Below are 11,101 nucleotides of genomic sequence, written 5' to 3'. Positions count from 1 at the left end.
AGAAAACAATCTTAAAATCCACAAACCAAAAAACGCTTCTGATTATTTACCAGTTCAAACAATAAAAATGTCCTTGGTGTTGGTGTCTTCTATACAGGCTCTTGATATACAAACTATAAGATAAATACATCCTAGTTTTATACATCACTTCCAACACAACCAACCTCAGGTGTGTTCATTACTCTACGGGTTTATTTTAAAGTCTGCTAATGAGTGACATGAAGTTTTATCAGTCCGGTGACCTGTCCAGGGCGTATCCTGCCTCTCACCCTATGACAGCTGGGACAGATTCCAGGACGTGCAGAAGAAAATGGACGAGTGGACGTTTTATCATCTCCAGAACAATACTCGTGCTGGGTTTTGTATGAAGTGGTCACAGGTAGTACAATATGTGTGAACTCACCAAAAATGGTTCTATAACACAAGACATTTAATTTACACAAGACATTGATCCCACCAGTGAGATATTGAGATCACTGGTGCTGAGAGAAAAGCCTTTTGTTACCAGACTTCTTTAACCTGCTGCAGTTGACTAGTTTCCTGCAGGATTGAACCACATTTGCAGTGAGTACTAGGTCTTGTCAAAGTAACTGCTGACACTTCACTGGCATTAACACGTTCCCTATCCTCCTTACAACTAAGTTTAACTTGATGTGATTTTAAAAACTAACTTTTACAAAACGTATCCACTGATTCGGTTTGACTCTGGTTTCTAAAAAGATGGCGGGACATGTTTTTACTTAATATTGTGTTTGCTTTCCTGTGACTTCACACACTCGTGTGGTTTGTCCACACACAATCTGGAGCTACAAGAATGACCTGGATGACTCAGCACGAGTGATCTTCAATGATCACCGTTCTGTTAGCGCACAGCGTGCAGTTCTCACAAGTGTCTGCTTGGAGGTAAAGCTGGGCTACAGCGTTTCTATGCTGTTGTTGCCGGGAGGCGTGAAGCCCTTTCCAGATCCATCAGAGCCAACTCTCTGATTTCTTCCAGAATAGAGTACAGACTGGGAGTTTTGCTCTGACGAAACTCTCTTTCCTCTTTGGAGAGTTTGGGGCGCCGGGCTGTCTTCTCCTGAGCCAGCGCCTCTTCATTCTGACGCACCACCTCTTTGACCAGCTGACTGCGGCCCTGAGGGCTGGGCTGCTGGGACTTGGCACTGTGGTGAGGCTTGTTGCTGATGACCTCGAGGTTTAGACGGTCAGCGTGGCAAGTTGAAGAGTGGACAGAAATACGAACCTGAAGAGAGCAGAGAACGTAAGTCACAGTATTCCTCAGTTCGATCACTACACAGTAATGGCACCTACTGAAAATAGTCTAATGGAATGCTATGCAAAGACAGGCCCACTTAAGGTTTGTGACGTAATATATAACAGCAGTCCTCTCAGCACTGTGCGCAGCGTCACAGCTAAGTAGACAGTGGTGTAGAGTGGAGAAGTTTCCGACTGTGCCACAATTTTGTTCATAAATAGGATAAATTGGATACGTATGTTACACACACGTATCCAATGTAACAAACGTTCATCCATCCGTACACGAACTTTCTTTACTGTGCTTTCTAACATTCACACGACATGGAGACTGGAGCAGAGGGGGAGAAAAACATTCATTAACACTGTGACCTCGGTCAAGTGTCACAGTGAGGTTGTTGTTTTGTTGATTTGTTTGTTGAATATCATCATCATCTCTTTGTTTGATATGATCATAGCTTGACAGCAGTCAATGCTGTGGTGGACAACTTGTGTTTGGGCTAATGTTTCTTTCTATCTTGTTTTGGCCACATGTGTCATCCATCATCATCCATCAGTAAGCTATGTTGTTAGCATTGCCTTTGCCCTTTGACATTTATGACCCCAGGATAAGTCCATGAAAGAAAGAAAAGATGTTGATAACAGTGGAAGCAGCAGTACTCTGTCACTTTTTCATGTCTTAAAGCCAAAGATGTGAGAATAACACACCGTTACTTCAGTTTCTTTTTGTTAGCTAACCTTAGGGTAATGTTTCCTGCTCTTTTTGCTTAAATCACATGCACTTATTCCTCACAATCATCGTGTGTAACATGCCTGAACTTAATATAACTTGACGCCAGTGATGGGCAGCAACGCATAATTAGATTACTTTTTTCAAGTAACGAGTAAAGTAAGGGATTACTGTTGCAAAAAAGGTAATTAGATTACTGTTACTGTCCCGTAAACACGCTGCTCTACTGTGTTACTAAACCGTGAGTTTGTTTGCAAGAGTGTCTCATGACAATGACATAAGTGCATGCGACGTTTGTGGTAACAAACGTGTGCAGAGCAACAATGGATCATTTATCGAGTGCGAGAGAGAGAGTGCGACCGTGCAGCGTTTAAAGGCGTTTATGTGAAAACAATTACCGCCCACTGTCATTTTTTATCTCCCTTTACAAAAAGGTTTGTGTAGAAACGCCACAAACTGGAAGCATTACATTTCTTGTCTTGGAGGAGAGCCTCCCCCCCCCCCACACTTATGTTTTTGTTTTCATATAATATTTAAAAACAATAAACTGAATAACTTTAAATGATTTATTTTCAGGAATCATTTTCGTCTCATTCATCTTACTGACGTTTTGTTACCTTGAGATTAGCTAACAAAGCAGCAACCACACAACACTTTATCACAACAAGATCATAAAACGTCTCTTAATGTTGGACCACAAAAGATCCAGTAGTCGTATGAACCTGTGATTCATATACACTCATGCATATATATTTGGAATCGTCGCCTTTAGGCGCTGCATTGCTGGAAACCTTCTAAAATGATTGATTAGCGTTTTCTGTGACTTACGGTGATGTGGTCAAACAGTTTGAAGGTGGAGGTGCCACAGCTGGAGGTGGTGGTAATGCGGTCCGGGTATTTTCGCACAGTGCCACCCTGCCAATCACAGCTGCCGTCCTGTCCCGCTACCACCACCAGGCCCTCTTTGTTCTTCAGATACACAGGCCCCCTCACACCATACCTGTGAACAACATGGCTGTGGTCAGAGGCAGCCTTACTTACTCAGTGATATTACTCAACCTGCTTTGCGCCCTGTGATTTTAATCATTACATGGATTCTACAGCCTTCTCAAAATGACCACAGGTTACATTTTAATAAACTGTTAATATTGCATATCCCTGTAACACCACAAGCATGGAGAACACTGATGTTATTAAATTACACTTTCCTTGCAATAAACAAGCAGCAACCTCCAGAGGTTAGCTAAGCTAACGTAGAAGTGCCACAAACACAAGGCTGGCTCCAAAGCACCGTCCCTCCCCACAGACTCAACTTCAGCAATGCAATTAACTTATTTAAAGCCTGGTAGAGAAAAGATTCGGGGTTTTAGCCGATTTTCCCTGCTCACAATAAATGTTTAAGGAATTAGTTTAGTAAATTTATACAATTTAAAACTCATTTTGAGGTTTTTTAAGAGAAAATAAAACTAGCGTGTATACTGTTAAATATACATTGATTAGCGTGCAATTACATCTTCCAACAAATTCATTCATTGTCATAAACTTTGAATTCGTCTATTAAAAATACACGAGTGGTTGGCCGTCTGTGAGCTGCTGTACAGCTCCATTAAACAAAGGAAAAGAAGAAAACTGCAGAACAAAACACAGGACTGAAGGTTCTTACTCTGGGATAAACACCAAGACACCGTTGTCTCGAATGGAGTAGACAACAGCGTCAGCCACACAGCACGGGTCTGTCTGAGGGTCTCGTTCTCTGAAAAACAGACACTGAAACAGTGCTGTGGATCGCATTTGGGCTGCCTGTGCTGCCTGCAAATGAAACACAGACGTCAGCACAGCTTCTGTTAATAGAGTAAGAGGTGAATCATTGAAAAACACAAACAATAAAACACCCCTGACCCTGTTCTTGCTGTTGACATGGTGAGCCATTTCCTCCACTTCTTTGTTACTGGCTGGTGCTTTACCAGATACAACGCCCCTCTGCATGTGCAGGGCTGCGGTAAGAAGGCGGTGCACGACAATGTCTGCGTACCGACGGATGGGTGAGGTAAAGTGTGTGTAGCGATCCAGAGCCAGACCTACGACAACGAAGCAAATATCAGCACGTTAGCCTTCTTTCTAGTTCTCAGTCGAATAATTCTTCACAAACAACAGACGTTGGACAAGTGTGTGCAGACGTGTGATGGATGGACTGACCCACAGTCACACTGAAACTCTAGTGCAGCCAATAAAAGCTGTGCAGCGGTATCGTACCATAATGGTAGTATTGGTCTTGAGGATGAGCACCAGTGGAGAAGTACAGAGCCTGTGACATAGCAGTGGTGGCCATCATTCTGAACAACCTGTTCACCAAGGGGTCCTGTGGGTCCACAGCTCGGTCCAGTGAGGCAGCTAAAGCCTTGTTGGACCTGAAGGAACAGAGCCAGAAACCAGGGATGAGTGAGGCCTCTCATCTCAGCAGTCAGTGACACAAAGCTACTTGCATCACCATGTCTCTTGTCCTGGGACCGGTTCTGCTGTTGGTTTAACCCCCCCCCCCCCACAATCCTCCAACCGCACATTCATATTTTGTTTTCAAACTCCATTGCAGTTCATTCCACGCCTCAGATCCTCAGACCTTTTGTAAACAGTTAAACAAATAAAAGTTAACTGTAATAGATTACAGGTTGTAATTAAATAAATCACTGCCTCTTTTAAAAAACAGAAAAACAAACCATCTTTAATTATTTGAGTTGTTTGTTTTGTTCCCGTGTGAGAATATTCAACACTGCTCTCTGTGCAAAACGGGTTTAAAAGCATAAACAGCTGTGGGATCCTGTTTGTCCGGGATTTGAACCGGGGAACAAACTGCGGCAGGATCAGCGTTGTGCCGAGGTCGGCATCGCCGACAGCATGTGTTCCCCCTGCGTGGCGAGCGTTCGCTGGGCACGGAGTGTGGATCCAGGTTACGCCGCCTCCATTACAAACAGTCAGACGTGGAAGTAGTGATGTTTTAGTTTTGTAAAAAAGTGAAACCTGAGTGTCGTTACATTACCATTCAGTTTAAGGGTTACAACAGAAAATGAAATATTTATTGTCCTCTCGTGGTATCAGACGGGATTATTTTAACAAACGAAGGACATTTTGCCTGATAATTATATTTATCCTGTAACTTTACTGTGTAAAGAGCTAAAACCTCCAAAGTTTCAGGAGTAGTTAGTCGTTATAAGAAGTGTTTGTGAACTGAAAATCAAGAATGTGGGATCCTGTTTGTCCGTGATTTGGACAGCCCAGCGTGTGCTCCCGACGCAGGGGAAACTAATTCTGTCGGGGAGACCGACCTTGCCACGACAGCTGTTGTGAAGCTGAAGCCAAAGGCAAGATATGCTTCATCATATGTTCTAGTCTTTGGTTTGGAAGCATATTTGGCTTCAACCTCAACCTGAGCTGAAGGAACATGTCTTCTTCTTGTCTGACTGCTCATGTGACACCTGAGTGTGTCCCCGTGTTATCAAACATTTCAGGTTCACACACTTGTGTGTCTGAACATGATGTGCGTTGGACTACAATATGCATTTCCTCAGTTTCTATACTGAACAGTCAAAAACATTACCTGGTGTCAATGGTGAAACCTTTGGCCTTTGCAGTGTCCACCAGCTGGTTGAATAGCTCCTGTTGTGGTGGTGGGTGACACCTTAGAAGGGCCTGGTTGGGGAAAGCTTCCTGGATCTTGCGGGCCACCCAGTGGTTGGCGTAAATCATGCACTCTGCCACGGTCTCATGGACCTCCAGGGGCTGACGAGGGACCAGGGCCGTAATGTTCCTCTCCTCATCCAGCTGGGCACCCACCTGAAAAGGGAAAATGCTTCTAACGTGACTTCAATGAAAAAGAATATGAAAATGCATCAGTGGGCCACATTTTACTACAGTTTACTTTAACTCAGTTGAACATGCACCATTCCACCGGAACAAATGCTGCACGGAGAACCAAATGTGAATGAATCTCAACCTGAAAACAGTCTACTGTCTTTCCTACGTTCAGCTCTCTATCATACCAGTAAGAACACATATCCCTAACAGGCACACAGCTCTGCTCATGGGCACAGAAACTCCACCGATCTGCTGTTCATGCTTTTTGTTTATAGTGGACAGCCAATCAGAGTTTAAGTTAGCTCAAAGGAAATGTGCCTTAAAGAGAGAACAAAACTTTTCTCAGACTAAGGATGAACTGAGGGGACCCAAAGCACTTCAGCAGGAACCAAAAGAAGCCAGAAAGTTTGGATTTGAACACAGTTTTGGCCGTTTTATATAATAGATCAAGATGAAACATCTGTTGTCCTTATCCTTCAGGACAACAGATGTTTCACCAGCGGTCAATAATCCAGCTTTGTCAAGATAAGAACTTGATTTTTGGGTGGCAGCTCAATCATTAAACACACTTTTAGAAATATATTGGTTTTTCCACTATCCCAGAAGCAACCCGAGAGAATCATTTTTACTTCATATCAATATTCTGTGTGCGTACAGCCATAACAGGAATGCAATAACTGAATAATAAATAAATCCAAGACATCCTATTAGAGAGCATCTTATAGAACAACAGGAATTGTCCATATGAGGTTTTAACAGATGGCCGACCAGCCGCTGTAGATAAATGGCTGTGATCTAATGTGAAAACTGTCAGTGGTTTCACAGTGGAGTGCTTGGTTTCTTTATTCCAATATTCTCACTGAAATGACTTTCTGATAAAATGTTTTCTGCTGAGGAACGTGTTCTGCTTAGACGCCTGATTTTAAAAATAACGTCTTTATTAGACCGTACTATAATTTATTATCGATGAAAAGAAATATATGGTATCCATCTGTAATTCTGTAAATAACACAGCAAAAAACCAAACTAAACATAAAGACCTGGAAGACTCCTGCGTCTAAATTCATTCAGTTATTGTACTGAGTCCTGAACATGTTAGAAATATGGTATCTAAGCAGATTCTTACTCTGGATGGCATTACCTTGGCCTCCAGTAACGCTGTGAGGAACCTTGGAGTCATGTTTGACCAGGACATGTCCTTCAATGCACATATTAAACAAATATGTAAGACTGCGTTCTTCCATTTGTGCAACATCTCTAAAGTTAGAAATATCCTGTCTCAGAGTGACGCTGAAAAACTAGTTCATGCATTTATTACTTCCAGGCTGGACGACTGTAATTCATTATTATCAGGATGTCCAAAAAACTCGCTGAAAAGCCTTCAGCTGATCCAAAATGCTGCAGCAAGAGTCCTGACAGGGACTAGAAAGAGAGAGCAGATTCCCTTCATTGGCTTCCTGTTAAATCCAGAATTCAAAATCCTGCTCCTCACATACAAGGTCTTAAATAATCAGGCCCCATCTTATCTTAATGACCTTGTAGTACCATATCACCCTATTAGAGCACTTCGCTCTCGCTCTGCAGGCCTACTTGTTGTTCCTAGAGTATTTAAAAGTAGAATGGGAGGCAGAGCCTTCAGTTTTCAGGCCCCTCTTCTGTGGAACCAGCTTCCAGTTTGGATTCAGGAGACAGACACTATCTCTACTTTTAAGATTAGGCTTCAAACTTTCCTTTTTGCTAAAGCATATAGTTAGGGCTGGACCAGGTGACCCTGAATCCTCCCTTAGTTATGCTGCAATAGACCGTGGCAGCTGGGGGATTCTCATGATGACGCCGAACATCATCATCACCTCTTTGTCATCATTATCACTGACTACATGTTTATAGACCAATCTCCATTTAATCATTAGTTATCATTAATCCCTGGCCCTTTTCCACAGGTGTCTTTTGACCTGATTTCCTCCCCTCGGCTGTATGAAGTGTTTCGGGGTGACTGATACTGAATTTTCTAACCATGATGTCATCTGACAAAATGACCAAACACAGAGGTTAAGTCAAACTTTCACTTAGACAGAAGCTTAGAAGGGAGAATCTTCTGCAGCTGAAATGTGCGAGAAAGATAGTGGTTCCAGTTTTTAATGTGCAGAATGGATTTCTCTCCACTGAAGCTATGTGCACGGTTTACTTTGTTTGATTCACTTCAGATTCATTGAATCATTTTGTGTCGTATGTTAGACGTCAGTAATGACGATGTGTTAGGGTTAGACACTCAGCTATAACATGCTTACGCTTTCAATTAAGAACATGAACCTTAAATGTTTGCAGTCTTTATTTATATAGTCTTACTGTTAAGTACACACATTACCAAAACACACAAAATACTCTATGAAGATACAAGAAACCAATCATACCTCCACTCCTTCCAGCTCCAGCGCTCCTCCTCTGTCCCTCTTTGCCCGAAGATGTCTGGCTACATGTGTGAGCATCTCAAGTGCCTCAGTGAGTTGAGCTAGCTTAGAACCCTTTTCCTGAGGACCCAGGTTGGCCAGTTCCGCTACCTCAACCTGTTCTCCGTTGAGGAGCGCCTGAGCCAGCTCGTAGTGGAGCTGATAGGAGGAGCGGATGAGTGTACGACCATACCAGACCTCTTGGACTTCAAGGGATTCTGCGTCAAGCTCCCAAAGCACGCTCATTGCATACCTGAATTTGAAAGTGTCAGTTACACAACTAGCATGCATTTTAAGCATATGAAAATGAAACGTGTGATGGGAAGTCTACTAACCTGTCAGCACCTCCCAGCAGTGAGCAAAGGTCTGCGCTGAGAATAGCAGGCAGCATGTCGTACCTGCGGTCTGCCAGGTAGTAGGTTGTAGCCCTTAAGAAGTGACATAATAAATATAAAAAGGCAATGAGATCAAAGCAGCAGCTTTATCATCTTCTTTCTAATCAAAAGTGAGACATAATTTGAAAATAAGTACTAAATATTCAGAGTTTGTTCCACCTTTGTCATTTTCATCCTTCTGTTTATTAATAAGTCAGGAAGGATGAAATAAATAAGCAAAATGTTTTTCTTATGATTTAATAAATATTCCCCATTTTCTGAAATAGAATTTAAGGCTTCAAACCACAATCATGAGATTTTAATTTACTTCTTTAAAGTGTGGAGGCGAGCTGGACAGGTGGGTGATCTGCACGCTGCTTTGTGGACAGCTATGAAATGTAAAATGGAATTTTAGAGTAAGTCAGAGAGAAAGCAGAGGACCAAAACTACATTAAAAATCACAACATAAAAAATATATAGTAAAATTTCAGTATTATTTTATAAGTGCACGTTGTTAACAGTCTACACGGAGTTTCTCTCCTCACTCGGCTCTCAATCATCTTCTGTACATGCTGCTGCTGCTGCTGCTGCCTTTAAAAAACGACATGCACTTCATGGACCTTCTTACTAATTTATCTGCAGACTACACTTTATCAGATACATTTTATTAGCACTGGGTTAGACACTTCTGCCTTCTGAACACTCCTTTCTTCACTTCCAAGACTCAACAAGGTGCTGAAAGAATTCCGTAGAGATTTTGGATTATAGCGAGATTACACCGAGATGACAGCAGAATGCATTTGCTGCAGATTTGTCGGCCGTTCAGCTGTGACACAAATTTTTTTGGGCTGCTTCCCTGTCACATGGTGTCATCGCTGCATGTTCCCAGGAAGGAAAATTTGTGGAGATCAAGTGCAAGCATTACTTTTGCAGCCCCGACCTTCACTTCATTTACTGCAGATATTTTAAACTCAGTTTTATTCATTTGTACAATACAGCACAAAATAAATAAATAAATCAGAACATGTGCATATATCTGGACATAAACACAGATGAATATCTTCTTGTTCTATTACTGTGGTTCAACTGTCTTGTATCATCATCCTCTTTATTAATAAGATGCACTGAAAGCCAATTATAGACAAACCATTAACATCAGGTACTCAAGGTCACATGCCATCATGTGACCTCCGGTGTTTTCCTGACACCCGTAACTGTACAAAGGGGATCTGAAAACAAATGATGTGTGACACACTGTTCTTTACTTCTACCACTCAGTAGAATAAAACTAATTTAGTTGGAAGCGGACTCATTTTTCCTTTTTTTGCTGCATGACCTTCTGGTTGAATGTTGTGTACAAGTATGGCTGCCATGTCCCGTAGTAATATATGTTTATGAAGGCCACAGTGAAAATCACTCAGGCTTTCCCACAGCGGAAACATTCCCCTGTCCTGTTAATGGCATCGTACTCAAAATGAGCACAAGTTCTTCGTAACAACATGGACCACTGTGTTCTGTGTGTAGCAGTTCTCTACTGTGAGAACCCCAACCACCTTTTAGCACGACCAGCATTCGTCCATTCGCACACATATTCATACAGCGCGTTAGTCTATACCTTTAAGCATTTTCTCTCACATGCACACTCACACTAACGGATGCATCCAGGGAAATTTGGGGGTTAAGTATTTTGTGCAAGGTGACTTTAACATGAAGCCCGAAGGCACCAGGGATTGAACCAACAACGTGCTGACCATTGGTTCAATTCCTGGTGCCAGTGATACTTTCAAAGCCATCATGGACCCTGTGAAGTCCTTCTACATGTGATTAAATGATAGACATTTAAGGCTTAATGCTTCACATCAGACACGAGCCTTATTTAAGGTGGCCCTCTGTGTTATTTATAATTGCGCTACAAGGCATGCTGCTGATGCAACATTAATTCAGGCAACAACTTTCTTGCCTCTTTGTACTTCTGAAAGTTCCTCTGAACACTTATGCAAGATGCTGTAATTTTCTTTTATCCTTTTATATCCCACCTACTCTACCCAACCACTCCAACCAGTTCCTCACCTTGAACGTGCCTCCAAGTCTGTGAGCGAACCCTCTTTGACAAAGTGAGTGACATCAGCAATGTGAACTCCCAGCTCCAGCCTTCTGTTGGGGAGCTTGTGTACAGACAGCGTGTCGTCTACATCTTCACAGCCGCGTGGATCGATGCTGAACACCAGGCGACTGTCCCTAAGATCCCGCCGCTCTGCCACCTCAGAGGGGTCTACCGTCCACGGCTTCTCCAGAGAGTTGACCGGCATCTCTCTCAGCTGATGGCAGATGGACAGGCACAGCTAAACAGCCGCATAGTCTTTTGAACTTTTCACATTTTGTTATGATTCTATACAAAACATTAATAATAATAATAATAATAATACATTTTATTAAGCGCCTTTCAA

At 42.4% G+C, this 11,101-nt stretch overlaps 2 protein-coding genes across 2 annotated transcripts in view; one reads left to right on the top strand and one right to left on the bottom strand.

Annotated features, from left to right (window-relative positions):
* The window catches only part of LOC146625106 (uncharacterized), a 126,688-nt gene that overhangs the window by 77,108 nt on the left and 38,479 nt on the right, over nucleotides 1–11,101 (top strand). The gene's annotated exons all lie outside the window — the stretch shown is intronic.
* LOC146625112 (DIS3-like exonuclease 1) lies at nucleotides 191–10,966 on the bottom strand. The gene is made up of 9 exons (XM_085362668.1): nucleotides 10,725–10,966; nucleotides 8,616–8,708; nucleotides 8,245–8,533; nucleotides 5,577–5,812; nucleotides 4,238–4,392; nucleotides 3,884–4,062; nucleotides 3,648–3,793; nucleotides 2,813–2,984; nucleotides 191–1,243 (listed from the first exon to the last, which is right to left on the bottom strand). Exons 1-9 carry the CDS (start codon nucleotides 10,961–10,963, stop codon nucleotides 926–928), a joined length of 1,827 nt encoding a protein of 608 aa, XP_085218794.1. The 5' UTR covers nucleotides 10,964–10,966; the 3' UTR covers nucleotides 191–925.

The sequence above is a fragment of the Diplotaxodon limnothrissa genome, linkage group LG9 (assembly GCF_057381915.1).
Source record: "Diplotaxodon limnothrissa isolate DT_005_m linkage group LG9, D_limnothrissa_male_GT1.1, whole genome shotgun sequence".
NCBI classification, from domain to species: domain Eukaryota; kingdom Metazoa; phylum Chordata; class Actinopteri; order Cichliformes; family Cichlidae; genus Diplotaxodon; species Diplotaxodon limnothrissa.
The sequence above is the reverse complement of the archived record's forward strand: the minus strand, read 5'-3'. Positions and strand labels throughout refer to the sequence as shown.

Coding starts and splice junctions, on each gene's coding strand:
- LOC146625112 (XM_085362668.1), bottom strand. CDS start 10,963: ATGCCGGTCAACTCTCTGGAGAAGCCGTGGACGGTAGACCCCTCTGAG. Junction 8,709..10,724: donor GACTTGGAGGCACGTTCAAG/GTGAGGAACTGG, acceptor TCACTTCTTAAG/GGCTACAACCTACTACCTGG. Junction 1,244..2,812: donor AACTGTTTGACCACATCACC/GTAAGTCACAGA, acceptor TGCTCTCTTCAG/GTTCGTATTTCTGTCCACTC.